This window comes from Macrobrachium rosenbergii, chromosome 55, assembly GCF_040412425.1.
Source record: "Macrobrachium rosenbergii isolate ZJJX-2024 chromosome 55, ASM4041242v1, whole genome shotgun sequence".
Classification (NCBI taxonomy): domain Eukaryota; kingdom Metazoa; phylum Arthropoda; class Malacostraca; order Decapoda; family Palaemonidae; genus Macrobrachium; species Macrobrachium rosenbergii.
The window spans coordinates 62,451,985-62,475,027 of NC_089795.1; the positions used below are offsets into that span (position 1 = coordinate 62,451,985).

Below are 23,043 nucleotides of genomic sequence, written 5' to 3' on the forward strand. Positions count from 1 at the left end.
GAGAAATCCTTCATTTATTACCAACTGCGATTTTTAAAGAATTTCAGCGGGAATTTTACCTAAAAATACTGAGAAATAGGCGAGTAATAAGTGTATTTCCATCTATCTAGTAAATGGTCTGTTTATATAATACACAGTATATATATACATATATATATATATATATATATATATATATATATATATACATATATATATATATATATATATATATATATATATATATATATATATATATATATATATATATATATATATTCGTAAAATGTCCAGTGTTGCTGGGATGAAAAGTAACTATAAATACGTCAGAATTTTTCTAGATAAACTGTATTTGGGGATAATGCGACATTTTTGGCCTCCTAATGAAAAGTTATTTTTCAGTTAAGAAAAGAAATTATAATTCCCTTGCATTTTTAACTGCATGGTGTCTTGTGCTTGATGTGAACAGAATATTTCTTGATGCAACAGTGTAAATGACATTCACCAACTTCATCCACATTAAAAAGAGCTCAGGATTCAGTGATTGTTAGAACAGTTACGTTTCTTTTGGAATCATTTTGGACATGACATAAATATTTTGATTTTTGAGATTAGAAAAATGCTTAAAAGGAATGGAACTCGAATGCTTGGAGGCAAACTCTCCGTAGATGCCAAGTCATTTTTCAGGCCGAGTCCTGTAACGATTTGTATGGTGGCCATCTCGTGCAAAACATATAATTCAGTATTTCGGATTATTAATCACGAATATGGTTGCAATATTGCAATGCTACAATGTTTAAAAAAAAAAAGTTTCAGAAGCAGAAAATTATAATAGTATACAGCCGATGTCCCCCTGCAAAAGTTGGGGAGCCGAAGGGACGCTGCAAAGGACCTTAAGTAATGTCTACATTGCCCCGCGAGAGGTGCACTGACGACACTACCCCCTTGCGAGGCATTTGATATCATTCTGACAGATAACATGTGGTAATATATCTAGATGGCTCTAGATGAAAAGTCAGTCACCTTCAATTGCAATAAGCAACAAGTAAGAGTTAGACCTCTACCAAAAAAGGTTTTGGTAAAATTACCTAAGGACCAATTATATTTTCATAACTGGTTAAAAATCCCAGTAAGTTGCATAAAACGGGTAAAAAATTAAAGGCCTCCAGCTGGCCTCAGCCAGTGTCACCGAGAGAAGGCTCCCGATGGAGTCTGAGATTTAGTCATTGCGTTCCAAGGCCGATGACAATGCCAAGGCTGGGATAGCTCGGTCTCAAGACCGGCATCGAGACCCCCAGCACTGATGATACATAGACATATAAATACATATTAATATATATATATATATATATATATATATATATATATATATATATATATATATATTTATATATATTTATACATATGTGTGTGTATATATATACACATATTTATATATATATATACATATATATATATAAGGTTAGTTATATAGAGAGTATATATATATATATATAAAGTATATATATATGTATATACATATATATAGTATAAGTATATATATATATATATATATATATTATATAGAAGTGGTTGCTATATATATATATATATATATATATATATATATATATATATACATATAGGCAAAATAGTGTTGGTCGTGTTGCACATAAGTTTTGCCTTTAAAAATACATCACATGTTTGGTTTATTCATATGTCCTTGAGCTGTTTGGCCCTCAGTACTGCGTAACGCATGACTTACCCTATGATATTAATGGAAATCATGAAGAGAGAGAGAGAGAGAGAGAGAGAGAGCATGGCTATAGTGAAGTTCAAAAATCTTGCTTGAACGAAACTATGTGATGCCACGCTCTCCGCACCTCGTTGAGAGGCCTAATCTTGCCACATAGTTTGAAAAGATGATTTGGCCTCAATGATAATGTACCTAATCTTCACCAGATCTGATGTTTGATTTTATTAATATTTATATTCGAATTCATGTTGCTGTTTTCACGTTCTAAGAGGGGCCGATTATGATCCTTTCCAAAGCAATTTTTTTTTTATAAATTTCGTAAACCAGCGAGGCAGGCAATCAGGAGGTTGATGCACTTCGTTTGAGACTATGTTTTTGAAACTTTAACTTTGTAGAGGATTTGCAAATTGTTCGTTTTTAGAAACAGTGAAAATATTTAAGGCAGTTAAAGAAAAAACAAAATCTTGTCAGGGTTTTATTCCTGAAAAGTTCGTCTTATGATTTTAAGACTGTCTTCGCACGTAACACCTCATGCTTGCTGAATGCGCTTCTGATGACGTAAAAGAGACTAGGACTACAAACCTCGCTTCATGTAGGCCGACGGGTTTGCTCGAGAAAACAAAGCAAGACATCGAAGCACGCGATTGCCTTGTAATCAGGCCAACTGCGATGTTTCTTCATTTGACAGAACAACGGGATCTGATTAGGCCGGAAACACCTTTTTCTTCCCAAATTCTTAAATGTCATTCACTTTCCTTCGTATGTTCGAGTGTTACCGTAATTCCTTGGCAACGCGATCACGTGATAATGGGCCGTTTTTTTAACAAACAATGATGATGGAGTGTATGACTTGTAGCAGAAAAAAAAATCACATATAGTATGAAAAGTTCTAATTTCCATTTCCACGAGATAATTGAAACTAACTGTAGCCCTGTGAAACATTTTCCTTATATTTCATAACGTGATCGTGCCCTTTAAATAAAAACATTTTCCTACGAACCAGTTTCACTTTCCGTTTTTTACAACATTTTTAATCACGGATCCTTGCATCATCTAACAGGTTTAAGTTTACCAGGAACTTGCCTGATTTAAGTATTGAGGCGAATTTTCCTCACTACCTTTTTTCCATCATATTCAATAACAGTAGCTGCCTACTTTTCGTGATCCGCAGGAATTTAAATGTAATTACGCAATTGAAAGGGAATATAAAGTGAAAAGGTGGTTAAGCTGCCATAAATAATGACAGTTATTAATTGAATTGGGTACCTTATGCAAAGAAATACGGACTATACCTTTCTAAATTTCATATGCTATTCAAGACCTTCTTTCTTTTGGTATCATTAAGCCTATTATGAAAAAAGGGCCGCTTTCAAGGAAACAAAAAATCTATACAGTTTTCGAAAATGACCTGAGCTTTTATGATTGTTGTTAAAGGGAAAACAGAGACACGAGAAGCTGTTGCCTACCTTGATAAAAAAACATAACTAAACAAAGCAGAATAAGTGATTGAATATAGAAATATGTACATAAATAATCTGTGAACGTCAGTAGTGCCAAAATATAAAACAGAATAGATGGTTTTGATGTTTTCCATCAGAGGTATCTTGAATGTGACTGCCATGAAATGTTCCTTTAGCAGTCATTGTTATGTACGTTATATATATGTATACGGTTTATATCGCAAACCGAACAGCAATAACCCTACATTCAGTTACGTGTTAACACAACCCCCTAAGTAACAAGTACAGACATTGGCTAGGGCTTAGTTTGCTGATCAGCGAGGCAGGGCATCTCTGGAATTCCGTCAGTCTTCTTTATTGTCTCATTTCCTGGAATATACTGGATCTGGTTCGCAAAGTTTTAGCCACAGGAAAACGTTCACGCGTTATTTGGCACCTCTGTGCCAGTTAATTGCGCCACTGTGGTGGACATTTCATTTAATTAAGACATTCCCCACTACTATTATTGAAGAGAACTGTGATTAAGTCCTCTTACTAACAAGGATTTACTAATAGAACCAGCCTTTGTCCCTTGAAGACATTAACTCATGCTTCTATTAATAACTTATGTCATACAAAGGAGAGCTATCGAATCCGAGGTAATGATCAGCAGTGGTGACTCATTCGTTCATAGAGTTTTGCTGAAAGTCACCAGGGAGCACACTGCCTTTGTAGATTTGTCAAGAAAAATAAAGAAAATACAGGAAATAGCTTGCCCCCATCTTTGAGGAACCGAGTTTAAATCCTTCATATTTGGACCCAGTATATCTACTGTTTCAATAAAGCTTCTCCGTTAATGGAAACTCCGCCAAACTTTGAAGATACTGTCCTACTTTTGTTGCCTGTCATACTGCGTCACTTCTCATCAAGTCTGCCTTTCGTTCGAAAGACATTGAAAAAGAGTATTCAACCTAGGCAGTTGGGAGAGAAGTTAAATGTCTTATATTTTTATCATTACTTTTTAATATCATTTCCGGACTCCTTATTCTATCGTTTTCCTCTCCTAATTAAAATTTTCATCATGATGAGCGGAAAATATGAAATACTGTATCAACCCCCAAGTGGATCATTGTTTACTCTTTTAGATATAAGTAACTTTATACAAGACCACCTTGACAATGGATACGAGCCAAGACTCGTTCAAACTGGATTTAATGTTATCTTTGTCTTGCTTAATCAGAGGACAATCCTTGAATTCTTTTGGTGTTATTACCTAACAAATTCGTCTAAAATATAGTCGATTCCATAAAAAAGCAATCTGTCCATATAGTTTGAAATTAAGTAATAGTACCAATTTTAGTTAGCTATTGACTGTTTTTCTTAGAAAAATATAAAAAAGGCTTGAGATAAACCATAAATATTTTGGTTAGCTTTTTTAGGCTATTTGTTTTCAGAAAGCATAAGATAAATTTGTCCTAATATCTCAGATTACAGGCCATTGTTGGAGTCGATGCAAAATCCGAATACCTTTCGAAAACCGCAATTAGTTTAAAAAAGAAGAAAAAGAAAAATTCCAACAAAAAAGATCTGAGACTACCGGCGATGTAACGGTTAAATGCTTATATATTTGCCATTAAATGCCCTGGAAATTAACATCCTAAACGCAAGAAAAAGGCTACCACCGCAAAATCCCGAATGGAAGTACGCAAATCACCTTTGATTTTTACTGTTGCAAGACTCCTGAAGCCCTATGATCTAACCTTCACCATGACGTATGTTGTTCAAGGCTACTTGAACAAAAGGTCAATGGAGCAGGTATATTATTACTAAGTTACTTGTATTTCCACTACATTATTACTTATTATGTGAAGACGAACTTTATTAGAATGGAGAACAGGAACTGATCACATTTCTACCTTGAACTTCGTGTTTTGAATTATGCAATAACGAATTTTTTTTATAAGAAAAGCAATTATTTTCTATTTTATATTGCTAATTCTTTATAGTTAGTGGTTTTCTCCCTTTTTGTTTAGTCTCTCCATTCGATGAAGAGAACAGGTCGAAAATTGAGTTGCGAGATTTGACCAAAACAAACAAACAGCAAAAAAGCTATTTAGTCTCTTTGATGTTTCTCAGTCTCTTCAATTCTTTGTTCATCCGTTATGAGACACAGTTTGCATCACTATTTGTGTTTTTGCTAAATTCTTCAAAACAAGTTTTACCCCTTATGACTTGAATAACGCTTGTTTAATGTATATTATTAACATGAAGAGGATCTGGTTTTTTCGAAAAGATCTGCAAGGAATGGTTCTGAGTGAAAGTATCCTGAAATTAAACGAACAGACATTCAGAAAAATTCCGCTCGATTTATTGTGCACTTGCTCCTAAGAGCAAGGACCAATATGCAGTAAAAAAATTTTTAATCTACTTCTTTGAAGTATGAGATAAAAGAATGTGTATGCAGAAACAGTTTAAAATGTTCTTCTTATAGCCTAAGACACAAGCCTACTATGTAAAAATGTATATGATTATTGTGACTTTAAGTTAGTATATTTTAAGCAAGAGACTGATTAGGTAATGGATAGCGCTGAATGCTTTGTGAGGAAGAAAGTAGGGAGTTTTTTTCAGTCTCTACCTATAGCAGACAGTAATATTGCCCGGCTATTTATCAGTACAAACCAGTTTAAAGATGATAAACACAAAGATATATATACAAAATATATATATATATATATATATATATATATAGAGTATATATATATATATATATATGCTATATATATCTATATGTATATATGTATTTATATGTACATCTATATATACACACACACACATATATATATATATATATATATATATATATATATATATATATATATATATATGTGTGTGTATGTATATAAAATATAAATATATATATATATATATATATATATATATATATATATATATATATATATATATATATAAGCATAACAGTCATACAATGAAAGCGCTCAGCTCTCCAGCAAGAAAGTGGCCTGATTGATGGCGTTCCTTTAAACTCATTGTGCCTCACTTGACATAAAGCAGTGATTTGTAGCAACCTCACCTGAAAAATGCTGTAACCCTCTGACATCACCCCTTCTAAAGAATGCACATAGTGTGTTATGTCTCCATGGCTGTTCAATATCTTTATGGAGGGAGTGGCGCCCGGTTTTTTACGTTATCGCTTGTGATTTTGTATCTGTCGTTCTGTTATCTCACACGATCATGGCTTATCAAGGTTAGGGATCCGTTCTGGCGCTCTTTGCTCTTTTTGAACCTTCGAGAGAATCGCGTGAAGGTCTGCACTCCGCACGGGGAATTTTCTATCTCTCTTCAATACTAGTTTGGTCCCTTTCCTACTGAAATGTCTTATGTACTAATACTTTTTTTTATTCTTTCATAACTAATGAGTTTTGAAACTTCTTATTCCTCATACAAAATTTAATAGTTGGAGAAAGGACAATAAATGTACCTTCAAACTTGTGGGAAAAGAGAATGTGGTTGTGAATGGAATGTGGAATGGCTGATGAATCCAGTTGACGCAATATTTATTGAGGATTGTGAAGAGAAACTGCCAATCCTATAGGAAGTTTCGAGGAGCCTGCGAGAGCAGAAAGTTGAGTAACAGTTAAGATTCTGGGGTAAATAAAAACCCGGAAATGGAAGAATGAAAGTAAATATGGATGATCGAAGAGCAGGAATAGTTGACCCGTTTAAGTATTCGGGTGGTAGATATAGCAGATAATGGTAGGCAGCGGAGGAGTTGAGGCACAAAATATTTGAAGGAAGGAAGGTAACAAGGTGTGTGCAGAAGACTGGGAAGAGACCGCTAGTGCTTTCTTTTAGAGGTATGGTCAGAACAGCTATAAACTTTTACCACTTCAGATTTCATGAAAATTTTATCAAACACTTGGCGCTTATTTTCATGATAATGCTTTCCTTCATGGAATAGTATAGTGGATACTGAATGCTGATAGAATAAACATTAAGGTGTTGAGATGAACTGTTGGCTTTATATATTTGATGTAAGACAAACCGAAAAGGATGGAAAATGTGAAAATACCTAGAAATAATAAAATATTTAGCACAGGTTATAAGACGGATCAGAGCGTTTTGAGCTGCAAGTTCATTTGGACGATAAGATACGTCAGTAAAGCGAATGTACAATTCGAAAGTGTTAGGAGGGCGTAGGAGAGGAGGACCTAGAAAGTTCTGAATAGCTGAAAAGTAAAAGGAAGGGCCTTGATATCAGGGAAGCATGAGAATCCGAGCAAGATTGGAATAGCTGGAGCAGGTTGTGTAAAGGGTTCCGACCGCTGCTTAATGAAGCGAATGAAGCACCTCAGATGGAAGTTTTCTACATAGGGGCTTCATAAACGGCTCAGCAGCAATGGTATGAGCTTGGCACTGGCCACCTTTCTCGAACCAACTCCCTTTAGGGACAGTAGCTTAACACTAAAACAAACAAACACGCACCACATTGTACACATATATATGTCTGTACGTATATATACACATATATATATATATATATATATATATATATATATATATATATATATATATATATATATGTCTCTGTGTATATATACAGTATATATATGTATATGTATATACATATACATACATATATATACATATGTATATACATATATATATATACAGTATGTATATACATATATATATATATATATATATATATATATATATATATGTATATACATACTGTATATACATACTGTATATATATATATATATATATATATATATATGTATATACATATACATATACATATATATATATATATATATATATATATATATATATATATATATATATATATATATATATATATATATAGAACACCTATGTTTAGTGTGCCATTATATGCAAGAGTACATTTAGTGCATGTGTATTAAATAAAGGAACTCGCTCATATTTCCGTTCTATGTTTTTTATTCCATTAATGATATCCTTGTCAATGACTAGGCAAAATGTGAGGGTTATTGGTGACAATGCAAAGACAGAAAACGGTCATATTTGTAAAATGATAAATCCTTTTGTTCCATCTCAAGTAACTAGAACTATCACATACTCAGGTTCGGCTTTTCCCACGATTCCGCGAGGTCTCAATGCAATGATTACCGTGTTTCATAAAAATCTCTGATTAGGAAATGTCGACGCCATTTTCTTTATTTTCATTCTTATTTTAAATTTCTCTGTGGAAGAAATTGGATGTAAATATTGGAATCAGAGGCAGAATGATAAGGTGTGTAAGACGAGGTCTATTCGGGGAATTACCCTGACGACCTCCGTATGTTGTTTTTTTTTTTTTTGTGGCAGCAAAAAGTGACCGCTGCAGTGGACTTTCTCTTTTTATCGCAGTATCATCCGATTTTTTCGTACTGCACAAAGTTGAGTGAATGAGTGCAAATTATGATACAGAAAATATAGTGATATCGAAGTATAGTCATTAGGAATATGCCCAAACTACGCCGTGGAGTGCATTAAATCGCACAAATTAAGCAGATAACAATAAAGTAATCTAATGCAAGTTTGGTTTTTCACTCATTCTTGTTACCATTTTTAATGTTGATGTTTAACCCTATATCTCAAGCTATTAACGGTAATTATCGGGACAGTCACCGACGTAATGCTAATGCATATGTTTCTCTCTCTCTCTCTCTCTCTCTCTCTCTCTCTCTCTCTCTCTCTCTCTCTCTCTCTCTTTCTTTCGGACTGGGTCGAAGGAGGATTTGTATCCATGATATACGCATAACCAAGTCACGAACATTTACGCATTTGACGTTTATTGAAGATGTACGATTCTCGAAAATGGCCAGCAAGTTGGCGCGAGGGCAGATCAGCTGAACACTAAATTCAAGCACAATTGAAACATAAGGTATGATTTACGCTTCATTCGCCTGTCTCATTTGCTTCACCTACGATAGACAAATTCGCCTCATTAAGACTACGTTTCAGGTAGGGGTGAAATTCTTTTATTTATGTAAGTTTTATTAAAATAATTCTAATCCACTTCTCAAATCGTTAATATAGATCTGTGGTTAATCGCCTAGAATAAAAAATGTGAGATATGCAATAGATCTTTGAGAGCGATACGGTATTTTGACTTTTTATTTTAACCGCGAGTCTTCTGCATTTCACTTTTATTTTTGCCTTGCTCGTGAGCCTTGCATTAATGATGAGGCCTTTTTGCAATTTTTGTTTCATAGGCTTAATCATGCCAGATCTCTGAAATGTTTTGGAATTTTCATAGAATTTCTATGAAGCTTTGCTTACCTATGAATATATCATTTGTATCTTCCATCATTATTAGCATTAATTATCTTGTAAACAAGTGACTGATAACCTGCTCATTATTATGCACCAGTTCACAAGTGACTTTTAGACTAAGATAATATATAATTATTAGGGGTATATATTTTCAAGTCCCTGGCATACAGCCAAGAGCATCTGGTTAGTCTGTTTGTCTGTGTGTGTGTCTGTCTGTCCGTCACTTTTCATGTCCGTCCGTCCGACAGGGTTAAAGTTTTGCAAAGTACTTTCATTTCAGTATCTATATCATCATTCTGAGAGATCGAAGTTCAAATGCCAAATTCTAGTCAAAAAGGTTTTCTCTTGGCCATTACTTTAGAATTATAGAAGATATAGACTTCGTATTTAGCTGCATATTCCACTTAAGGTCAAATGTCACGGTCACAATTAGGAGTCAGAGGACAAATATAAATTTCCCACCGATATGTTATTTGTTTCAGAATCACATCTTTTGTTTCTTTAAGAGTATGAAACCAGTCTGGTGAAAGTTTTTGTTCGTTATTTTACAATACACGCAATAACAACTTTTCTTTGTTAAAACTTTAAGAATGATCAGCATAGAATAAAAGAAATGAGCTTACTTGAAAGAGAGCAATCGGAAAGTAATAATGTATTCAGCGGCAAGTAAAACTTTTGGATGATTCCAAGTGCAAAACCTTTATTGCAGAGGTAGAAATGATGAATACGTAACAAAGGTTATGATAAATTCTTCACAATGTGTATTTTTCACGATACTGACCTTTCTGTTTCCATTCGTTTTTTTAAATGCAAAAATATAATGTTCCTTCTCACCTAACTAAGTCCTTGTAGCGATTCTGACGTCTTTGCAATAGGTTGCTATTATTCATGGATTCCGAAGTTTAATTTCATCTCTCTCTCTCTCTCTCTCTCTCTCTCTCTCTCTCTCTCTCTCTCTCTCTCTCTCTCTCTCTCTCTCTCTCTCTCTCTTGGTGAGCTGGAATTTTGTACCAGAAATCTCTACTAATAAACATTAAATTCATGTTAATGTGATGCTATAAAAATTTTTGTTGTCTAAAACATCAAAGAACGGGATAAATTCGAAAAACCCAGAAAAGGTAGTTTAGCGAAAGTAATTACAGACTAGATTCAAATGTCCCTTGTGACCCAAGAACAGCCCTCGTTTTCAAATGATGAAACATATTGTGGCTTATATTGTCGAAGCTAGTTAATGGCTGATGCCAACAGTTTTACCTCTACTAGAAAACAGTTTTTGCATTTAGGTTGCACAGGAGTTTTTGAAGAACAAAGTTATTGGTTCTGAAGCGATTTCAGTTACCACACTAAATAACTTGGCTTGTCAACTTAATTTCACTATAAAGGTGTGACTGACATTTTGAAAACTGAAGTGCGTCATTTTTTAAAATAAATCATTCATATAGAAAATAGATGTTACCCTGTTTAGTTACTAGTTTAACCCTTCACCGTACAGAAAGAGAACGCGAATAATCAAAATTTGCTACATAAGAATTATTCATAATTATTAAAAGTAAGTTATCATCTTATGCTCAATCGAACTGCACAAATGTTGTCTGAAGAATCTCGTTTTGTTATAAACTAATGGTTGTTATGTCGTTTTTGTTTCATCTGTGCTAACGAATGTGTAGCAGCCAACGTAAGGACATATGTTTGGAATAGTTTTATAAAGGGTTTTCCTTTGTATTAATAGATGAATAGAGGGATGAGAGGCATGTTGAGACTTCTGAAATTATTTGATATTATTACACCCGTTTTTGCCAGGAATGAGAGTAATCTGCTGAGAAGACGAGCCACTAATTTTACCTCTACAAATAGACAGCTATACTCCGTATAACATGTCCAGTCGCTCTATAGTGTTTGCAAGATGAAGATCTTATTTTCTTCTTGAAAAGTCTGGTAAACGAAACAGTCATTTCAATTTTCATTCCTAAATTCAGAGGGTGCTGGCCAACCGCTTTAAATTTAGGTGTAACCTTTTTATCTAAGCGAGCATAATCATTACACGTTGTCATTATTGGATTGTTCATTTCATTTGCATGGCTGTAAGACTGTGCATTATAAAAGTAATTCATAAAGTAAAGCTTGGTGTTAATCCTTTTTGGATTTTCTCTTTGCGATAATAGTTGTGACGTAAATTCAGTGACTCGGTAGATTAGTTAACAACAGAGAATCAACCTCTAGTAGTGATGAAGCCAAGTGAAGTACAAATATAGTAAAAACAATTTTTTTTCTGTTCAGATATCGACATTCATGTAAAATTGGAAACACAGAACGAATCCACCTGAAGTTATAAATGAATCTTGCCAATGACGTAGTTGTTGAAGCGAGAAGTGACCTCTGAGGTCAGTTCAACTGACGTCATGCCAGATGTAGCATAATGAATTAGTGGGCATGAATGTCCAGTGCCAAAGTTACACAATATATACCATGTACTAAATATTAATTGCAAGAGAAATTTATTTCATAAAATCCATTACGGATGAAATCGAAAATAACTGAACACTGGGAAAATTTGCTGTGCATTTAACATTGATTACTTATGCAACTAATTTTGTTGAAATCTAAAGCAAGTAAATGTAGTGGCAACATTCACCAGCTATAGATTCCTAACTGCCAACAGTGGTTTCATTTACTCCTCTGTGGCTGAAAGATTCATTCCCAAAGATTGCTGTTTCTATGTACTGATCGTGCAATGCCGGATTCATTGCCCCGGAAATATATTCATGACTGGTTATGAAACAGCGTTAGACAGTTCCTGATCTGAAAGTCATTCTCCGTAGGCTACTTGTTACCATGAATACTGCATAAGAGAACTGGAAATGCTGCAGTACAGAACGAACAGGTATCTAGTCCAGCGTTAATTTACTTTTATGTACCTGTATCATATTACAGTATATACATTGCAAATCATCCATTGCTTCTTTTTGGGGCAGACTTGCCCTATTCAGGTTCGATATCTTTCAGGACACTGAAGGAGTTTCATTTGGTTTTGGATTACTTACTGTTCCGTGGCTGAATTTATAATATCCTAATTCCCCTTTGGCCCAGGGTCACACCTGGACCCACATCAGTTCAGACCGGATCTTACTCCGCTTGGCATTGGTATGGTGGCATATAAGGGTAGACCAAGCTATAAAATAAAATAAAAAAAAAAGCATAGGGGTTACAAGCCATACGAAAAAAGGAAGCGAGTCCTTCTACACTCAACTAGAACGTTACAGATTACAGAGAGAGAGAGAGAGAGAGAGAGAGGGTGGGGTGTATTTCGGCAACTGCTGTTCTCACATGTAATCATAAGTCATATAAGGAAATCGCTTTAAGCAGCAGTGCGTGTGTGTGTGTCTATATAGACGTGTGCTGTACACGTCAAGAAGAGTATCGTTTCTTTAGACAGGACTGTGCCAAACCCATTTCAGATAATTTGATTATTTCATCTCGAAATGGATACAGCAGTCAATATTATCAGCTTCCAAATACTTTTGCAACGGAATTGCAACGAATTTATATTTAACCGCTGAAATGAATGCCTGTCAAATTGTAGAATATTTTCAAATTTGAAGGGCAATGAAAAAACTGCCATTGATTATATTTAAGAGCGACATTTACCACAAAGCGGTCGTCACCTTTTGAAAACTCGTCTGCGACAGATACTTCAGAACCTTATTTCTCCTTCCTCGTCGTAGTCAACTATCGCCAAGAAAACAATCCTTATTCATAGTTTATCTGAGAACTAGTACTACCATGATGCCAGACTTGAAGATGTTTATCTTTAAGTTCCAGCTATTTGTTTATTTCGGAATCAGTTTAACCCGTCCAATAAACCAATTATTCATTTCAGTGATAAGTATATCACTTATGCTCTTGGCACTTGAAAACCTATTCTCTGCGTTATATTTGTTTTGCACGTAATGTCATTTTGTTCTCAACGTAATGCAATATGCTTTATCGTGATGAAAAATCAACTTTGCACTGGAGTGACGTTATGATTTAGTTGTATAGTTGTCGTCCTAATCGTATAAATCCTATATCATTAACGGATTAGTCTCTCTCTCTCTCTCTCTCTCTCTCTCTCTCTCTCTCTCTCTCTCTCTCTCTCTCTCTCTCTCTCTCTCTCTCTCTCAGTTAACATCTACCAACTGAACCCTCATATATCGAGGTCTATGATGAAATAAGCCAGTAACCATAAAATGCAAAAGTTTTTTCCTTGAATGAAAAAAAACTATATATAATCTGTCAAGGGGTTCTCTTTTGCTTGCCTTTTGTACAATTCCTGTTGCACAGAATAAGAGTTTGTACAGTAAAAGAAGTTATTAAAAGTGTCGACTAATTCTAAGTGTAAAAATGAGCAAAACACAATGAAATTTACTTCAGGGCTATGACTTAATGGAAGAGTGAACGAGTTCTTTTCATGTTTGTTTAAGTAGGAAGGAAGTAAATTTTTAAAGCCGTTTTGAAATGATAATAGAGACTAAGCATATTTCCCTTAAGATATTAATTATAAACCAAGTCTACCAATGGTCAATAGCTTGAAGTAAAAGCATGCGGTACACAATATGAGAAGGACATTCCCCTTACGTCATAACCTTAATCAACCTATCCATGCAGTAGTTCGACGTAGATGACCCTAGACTAAGAAAGATAGTATTGTGACATGTTTCACTTCCCCAAACTAAAACAATTCTCAATTTTCAGTCTGTTATAAATCAATTCATGCAAGATTTTTTTTCCCCCCCGCAAAAGTTCATTTACCAATGCTGGGTTCATTACAGATACCTTCTTAACTAAATCCTTATCAAGTCAATCAGTACAGCGAGCAGTTTTTACCGTACTCCATGGCTATGCTAGATTAAGGGTATGGGATGGGAGAATGGCCCTTTCATCTTTTGTATAGTATGATCTGCCTTCAAGCTGTCGACCAGTTTTGGTATATATCACAAGAGAATGTAGATGTCTATATTGTGTACCCAAAATCGATTTGCATATTCAGTTACAATATAGGAGTGAGACCTTAGTGAGTGATTGAACCCAAGGAAATTATCATCCCCCTTCATTTCAGCAGTTCTTCCATGATTGAGTCACTTGTTCCTGGCATGAAAATTATTTTGCTTGCATTTCTTTAGATATGGCTGTATTCTTACGCCCTTACGGGTGATACCTTGCTTTAGCTTAGGGTTTTGTGGTGACACTAGTTTTCTGCTGACACTAGTTTTCCACTAAATAATATTTTCTACCAAAATAATATTTTCTACTAAATAATGTTTTCTGGTAAATAATATTTACCTGGAAAAGGTTGCAAGAGTTAAAAATAATAAAAAGATAACAAAAGGAATACCCTCTTCTGTATTACTTCATATCTGAAAAACAAAACTTATTCTTAACTTTCCCTCACAGAAGAACTTTTTTGTGTTTGGAACTGATCCTTGAGGCGACTGACCAAAAAAGCACGTCGCTGTCTTATCCACTGAATATTTCGTTGCTCCCACTCATAAATTTCTGAAAGTTTAAAATACTTTTCAATCTGGGTTTACTTCCAAGGTTTATAAAGAATGAATTTATAAATAGTCTGCACCCTGTAGGTTTCCTACAGTTCACTTCCCGGGAATGTTTATGCATAATGTAACAGATACCTCGTAACGCTGTGATGAACATCGACCATTGACAAATCTGTAACGTCTGGTTTGCGAGTTACTGATTATTTTCATTTTCTCAGTAAGGGCATTTGATCAGGTTTCTCTTATAGGTCAAAGCTTAAGCTAACAAGCTTGTATTAATGTTCAAACGAAAACCTTTTACCTTTTTAAATCAGATAAAGTTGTGGTTCTCAGCCAGTATATCGTGACCAACATGAATAATCAAGAACATTCTTTTTAAGAATTGATTGTATATTAATTGTTGATTCACAGTCAGGTTTCCAGATTGGCTATTTTGAGGCCTTTGTCTGTAATCTGTTGATATAAATCCTCAAATCAGAAGTTGATGAAGACATGAAAATCGTTCAATCAATAAAACTGGTCGATCCATTTATCTTAAAAACTGTTTATATTGTTGCTATTTATGTTTATTCTGTTTATGGAATGACTGTGTTATAGGGCACGACAAAAGCAACAAAAGTGGAGGAGGGAGAGGGATGTACCGAGTATTTTACGATATAATGGAAACTTGGTGCTTAAGGGTGTTGAATATTCATTGATGTTTATTAGCTCATAGACAGGTTGATGATCCTGAGGGTCCTGAGGTATGTTCATTCCTTGCTGCTACTGTTTATGATACAAGCGTGTAATTAATCTCTGTCATCAATTAATGTAAAGGCATAAAAGAGGATATTTTCTGAAAGTTGTCAAGGGTGCCTCTGTACTGTATATCTACTTTGCGGAATAGTCAGCACAATTTAAATTGCTTTTCATTCGTGGCTGTCGATGAAGAAACTGTCATTCATTGTCTTTTTATATTTTCTTGAGCGTAATTGGCACGATGGCGTTAGCTACACTTGGTTGCATTCATTCTCTGACTGGTCGATGTCAGTATGCCGGAGACAGCATATCGGAAGATGTTTGAATAATTAAAACCGCATTTCTTTGAAAGAGACAGGCTTACTCGGCCATGCCGATATTGTCAAATCTTGAATTTTCGTGAATAAATTTGATAGGCAGTTCATCTTGCGCCTTCTGTTGTCCACTGAAGTCAGATGCTGGTTTATGAGTCACCGGTTTCTTGGTACTGCGTTCGCTTTCGAAAAGTAATAGCATGATCAACGTGTGAATTTGCAAATCACATGCTTTCTGCCCGGATTAGCTCTATTCTTCCTAACCTCGGGTAAGGTCACTTAAGGGTAGTGGACGATTCTGAGAGAGCTCTATCAAGCACACTATTCCCTCGAAAAAGGCAGTGCCTTATACTGTAGATGAGAGCTGGAGCTTGTTTCCCACTGTAGGTAGTAGTGCTCTTGAGTTGACTTACTCCTTTTTAGTTTTCTAAAAAGAAAACTATTGCGCAGGCTTTGTCTGTCCGTCCGCACTTTATTCTGTCTGCACTTTTTTCTGTCCGCCCTCTTATCAAAAAAACTACTGAGCTAGAGGGCTGCAAATTGTTATGTTGATCATCCACCCTCCAATCATCAAACATACCAAATTGCAGCCCTCTAGCCTGAGTAGTTTTTATTTTATTCAAGGTTAAAGTTACCCATAATCGTGCTTCTGGCAACGATGTAGGATAGACCACCACCGGGCCGTGGTTAAAGTTTCATGTGCCGCAGTTCATACAGCATTATACCGAGACCACCAAAAGAGATCTGTTTTCGATGGCCTTGATTATACGATGTACAGAAAACTCGATCGCGCCGAAAAAACTTCGGCGCATTTTTTTACTCCCCCCCCTCCTTAACAACCTTTAACACAGAGTCATTATTCTGGATGACAGTTAGTTGCCAGCGAATACAGTCTGGTGCATGTTTGCCATATCTCCAGAAAGTGGAACGAGTTACTGTACAGTTCGTGCAAATGCACAGGACTTTACACATCTCATATGCAATAGTAAAGTTTTGCTCTTCGGCAGTCCGACATTCACAGACATTCATAAGCTTTTACTGCCTTATGAGACCGAACACTTTTCTCAAAAAAATGAAAGAAGAAGGTTCCAGAAAGGCTGCTCATATGTCGTGACGACGGACATATCGATATATTCATCAGAGATGGTCTGATAACAAGAAAAAACTTTGCGTAAATATTTACGCATTAGTATTGAATTTAGATGCTTATGTCGTAGATTTCTGTATAAATATATTATCTAGATTTATCCCAGAAAGTTATTGAGCTTAGTAACACTGGCACCACGTTTAAGACCATAGAAAGTTGTTTTTTTATTCATAGAGCTAGTAGTAATTGCCCTGGCACCACATTTAAGACCACAGAAAATTGATTTTTTAATCATAAGGCAGGTAATAATTGCCTATCGACACCCTAGATTGCCTTATTAAGAAAGTTTGCATGAACATTCTTCTCCCTTAGCCCTCCTAACTTCCAAACCCGACACACACACACACACACACACACACACTTACAAAAAAATAATGAAATAAAAAAAAAACACGAAAACGAGTAACACTACTACTGAACTTTAGAATGTCCGGTTACTTTGGTTTTTGTGCTGTTGCTTGGGATACATGCCTGGTCTCAGGTTATACCTATTTTTTCTTTCATGTATTTAACCATGGCCTGTTGCTATGGTCCCACAGGTATCGCAGTACGGTTGAAGGCTAGTCCACACACCAAGCACCTGAAATGAAGGGAAGATCGAAGCGAAAAATTTCACGGATGAAATGGCCCTCCAACGAAAAGTCACTGGAGTGTCACGGGATCCTGAGGGTAACGAGTGTTATCAAACTGTGTGAATGACTCGGCGCCATAATGGACCATCCTCTTGATGAGCGCACAGCCATTGGAAGTGAGAATCATTACTAGAAGCTGCACCAGTCATCTGTATGCAGAATTAAGAGCAGTTTTTTGACGAACGATGTGAAGGTCTCTTGTGTAAGAAAGATCTATAAAACTTTTAAGTACAAAATGAATGCATTCATGCTCGTACACGAACGCACAACGTCATCGTACACCAAAAATCTCATCATACATCGGAGTAGTCAGGCACCATTTGGAATACACAAAAATAGATAGAAAAATTCCGCGGAGATAAAAAGCGGTCGAGAAAAAGCGAGAGGAGATAAAAACTGCTGAACATAAAAAGAAGACATTTTAAATATCGCCCATTTTTTCCCCCGAACGGTTAGCGAAGGCAGCCCAAGGTGAGATATCCGAGGAGAGATGTGGTGTGTGAGCGTGTCTCTGTGTGTGTGTGTCTGTGGGTATTACCAGTCTCCCAGGTGAAATGTATATAAGGAAGCGCGCGGTCTATCAGCGGCAGTAGAGCGCGTGCGTCCTGCGTACAGTGAGGATAATGAAGTGGGTGAGTGGTGTTGAAGGATCAGCTGAAATCAACATATGTTTTTGAAATGTGACCTGGAAAACAAGATTCGAATTCGGAGATGTCATAATCTGATATCCATCTGCTGGTGCCAAATTGTTTTCGATTTTACGTCAGCGGTTTGCCATTTTTTTTTTTTTATTAGAAGCAGAGTGACTTAACACCGCGGAATTTATGGACGTCATAAGTAAATTATTATTTGCGAATTAATATTTTCTTCTTAACTTACATTTTTTAAAATAAAATAATCATAACTTCGAGTCTTAGAGAATATAATGGAAGCCATTAGATCTCATCTCCTCGCCCTTAGATGAACTGCTTCTAACGGTACACACCTGCTGCGACGCTTCCAGGTTGAGGAAACAGGACAATGAAAATGAAAACGGAACTCGCTTCGCCTTATCTTGATATTTCCCCGCAGTTTCTTCAAATCTTAGAAAACACCGTTTAATAACAGCGCGGTCGTGTTAGTTTTAATCGTCGACCTTTTCTTAAATTCGCAGCTTGACTGGACAACAGTGTATGTGCCATGGTATAGAGCGGTTTTTCTAATTGCACGACTAAAGAGAATATGAATGAAGCACAAAACTTGTTATCAGATCATTACTTTGTCTTTTCGTTTCAATTATTTTTATGCGCGTAGCTGTTTGTCTGCCTGCATGTCGGCGTCGTTTCTTATTATGAAATTCATCGTAAAGTCATCCTAAATTCATCATAATTGCGTAGGTTTATGTGTATTTGTGAGCACATTTGTATGACGTGTTGTGTGTAAAGAAATAACTTTATATTTTATCCATCCTAAAATCGTAACAATTGCGTATATATATATATATATATATATATATATATATATATATATATATATATATATATATATATATATATATATAATATATATATATATATATATGCATATGTATATATATATACATATGTATATATAATATATATAAATGTGATATATATGTTAATATATATATATGCATATATACACATATACATATGTATATATATATATATACATATATATATATATATATATATATATATATATATATATATATATATATATATATATATATATTATATGCATACATACTGTATATCAATTAGACCATACTCTGAGGTATTTTATTTAAAATGTTTTCCACCTGCATGTCAATTTGGTGTGTGAACTATCCAACACGGCACGCTGTCTGTGGCTCTGAGCTGTTTGTGTGGTTAGGTTTCCTGTTTTTTTTTTTTTTCTATTTTAACCCTCTACCTGGAATTAAGCCAGCAATCCGCGTACCGACCGTACCTGGACGCAGACAAATTAAAAAGGAAAATCATTATCCTATTTTAACACGTTTTAATCCCGTTGGGTGGCTGGAAATAACAAAGGTGAAACATTTAGCTGTCATGCTTAAAGGACATGTTCTCTTAGCCAGTAATCCTCATTAAACATGGCACGTTTCCATTCGGTCTCTTGTGTCGTTCGGTCTGATAAAATTTAGTCTCGCTTCTTAAAGTAATGAAATTATAATAAGCAATGTACAAACACCTCAATACAAGCCATTTTTTCTTCATCAGCTGTTCGCTGCAAATGTTTCTGTATAAACGCAGCTGCAGTTTTCACAAAGGTTCTGTACTAACTCTCACACGCGCGCACACATCCCGAAATCGAGCCCCGAAAAGGGGAAGTGATTTGGCTCCGTTGACCCCTTTGGCCTAGCGAGGTATGGGGCTCGCAAACTCATCCCAAAAATTCTCCTAATAAACCGGGTGATTGAACTGTAACATATTCTGAAGCCGCATCCTCTAGTGGGGAAACGTACAGCCGAAATCTGTTATATATATATATATATATATATATATATATATATATATATATATATATATATATATATATATATATATATATATATATATATATATATATATATATATATATATATATTTATATATGTATATATACATATATTACCTGCCCCCGATTGGCTGTCGGCCTAAGAAACAGGAGATCAGCGCCTGCCCTATGAGCCTACAGAGACCCAGGAGTACTTTAATATATATACAGTATATATAGATATATAGATACTAAAAATAATAATAATAATAATGATAATAATAGTAATAATAATAACATGAGTGAGGTGAAAAGCAAGAGGTTCAATGTAACAACTTTCAACCGAAAACCTGCGTATGCAAATCACCTGAGATGTCAACCAATTACAGTACTTCAGTGGTAATCTTTGTTTACAAAGTCCACAACTTCGTACTCCACGACCGAGTTGTTTTCAACGGGGTCTAGTTGTCGTGGCCTTGTCAAAAGTGCCCGAGTCGAAGTTACAAAAAATATATATTAGTTAAAAAAAAAAAAAAAAAGCAAGGACGAATGGCGGCTCCGCAGTCTGCCCGACTTGATCCGGTGAGAGTAAAAACCCGGGTTCGGTAAGCGCTGGAATCAAGGACAAATGACCCAATGAACATAATGGCAGGGTAATTTCTCTCTCTCTCTCTCTCTCTCTCTCTCTCTCTCTCTCTCTCTCTCTCTCTCTCTGTTTAAGGTTTACGAACCTAAACTACGAACATGCTCTCCATTCATTTAGCGCTTAGAATACTGATATCAGAAGCACCTCGTTAGAATCCTCAAAGCATTATTGCCTTATTTGTTCTTTAAAAATTTATCAGTAGCGACAGAGCGATGATTTTTGGAATCACAAGGTAAATATCCCAAATAAATACTGCTACGTAGAGTCTGACGGCTGCAAATGATCTTCTGGGATGCACCATACATAGAAACCAGCATTTGTTGAGCACTTAAAAAGGAAGAAAGTAGTTTAATTAATTTATTCTGTAAACAACTCCGAAAGCAAACATTACAGAGTACATAAACTTTCTTTACTGTTTAGACGCGCTTGAGGTTTCAGTTCTCTCTTTAGTACATTTTCTTTTTCTTTATTTAAAGAAGTCCATTTACCGTATCAAAATGGAAAATATATATATATATATATATATATATATATAATAATAATGTGTGTGTGTGTGTGTATATATATTTTATATATTTATATATATTATTTATATGTATGTGTGTGCGTGCAATAGCGTGGGTTCGCGTGTAAGCAACTTCTCTGGATTGAATTGCATATGAAGCACAATTAAGTGCAACAATTTGTTTATTTTTCAATCAATCATTCAAATAATTCAACATTTGAGCTTTCCCGATAAAATGATACTTCTTGTCCTCTCGATTCATAGATGAGCTTGTTGCATTCGGCAATATTTCTACCCTAGTTTTTGTTTTTTACTTTAACCATTGACACTGACGATCTCTTTCGTAAACATTGACCTTTTATAATTCTTTATTCCTATTTCTATCAAACCTTCATATACCTACATATACATATACATAATTATATATATATATATATATATATATATATATATATATATATATATATATATATATATATATATATATATATATATATACATATAGAGAGAGAAGAGATATATAGATATATTTATAGATATGTAATATATATATATAAAGAAAATAAAAATCTTTTTTAGAACAGATATATATAATGACCATCAACGGACATCAATTCTGTTACGAGAGTCCATAATCATGTATTATCAAGCCTATAACTCAAGTCCATATAACTCAACTGCATTTTAATTTTTAATGAAATATTATGACGTTACTGGATGCTGGAGCTGTGGGACAACGCCTATCGCGGTATAGATTGATATGACTTACCCAGCCCTCTCACTATTAATTTTTCGGGTGTGTTTCTTCATTCGATGAGATTGCTTAAAAACTGTTCTTTTTTGCAGATGTACTGCAAACGGTCATTGTTCTTAAAAAAATTTCCGTCGTGTTTCTTGGCCAATAACAATACGGATGCTAATTTTCGCCCTATATACATATTGTTCATAATAGTTCAACACGCAGCTGCAGAATTACTCGACTTCGTTAAGCAACGGAGAGAAAATTGCAGCACTGTAGAGCTTCTCCCACCTGGCAGTTCCTCATTGGACGGGTTGGTATCGTTCTCGGCTAGCACTCTGCTGGGCCCGCGTTCGATTCTCCGACCGGCCAATGAAGAATTAGAGATATTTATTTTTGGTGATAGAAATTCATTTCTCGTTATAATGTGGTTCGGATTCCACAATAAGCTGTAGGTCCCGTTGCTAGGTAACCAATTGGTTCTCAGCCACGTAAAATAAATCTAATCCTTTGGGCCAGCCCTAGGAGAGCTGTTAATCAGCTCAGTGGTCTGGTTAAACTAAGGTATGCTTATTTTTTTCTCCCACCTGGCATTGTATAGCACTCACGTAACCTACTTTTCCCAGGTGTTGCTGCTGAGTCTCGCGGTCAGTTTGGCCACTGGCCGAACGATCTTCGACTACGAACGGGATGGCTTGGAAAACAAGCAGAAAGGACTTCCTGGAAGATCTGTAACAGGACAGTATGAGTAAGGATCCTTCTTGGATTGTCTGGTTGTATAAATTTCACAATCTGAAGATATCAAAACCAAATAGGAAAGAACGGGATCTGGGTATTT

General features: G+C 35.2%; 1 protein-coding gene across 5 annotated transcripts in view; it reads left to right on the top strand.

The window, feature by feature from the left end:
- The window catches only part of LOC136835332 (protein P200-like), a 468,413-nt gene that overhangs the window by 442,261 nt on the left and 3,109 nt on the right, over window positions 1–23,043 (top strand). For 4 of the 5 annotated variants that reach the window (XM_067098688.1, XM_067098687.1, XM_067098689.1 and 1 more), the window contains one exon: window positions 22,832–22,953. Coding sequence is in view for 1 of the 5 variants with exons in the window: in XM_067098686.1 (XP_066954787.1) it covers window positions 18,461–18,469; window positions 22,832–22,953 (131 nt within the window). In the remaining 4 variants the exon portion in view is untranslated. Of the gene's footprint in view, window positions 1–18,322; window positions 18,470–22,831; window positions 22,954–23,043 lie in introns of those variants that run through there. The other variant, XM_067098686.1, reaches the window with a different exon arrangement.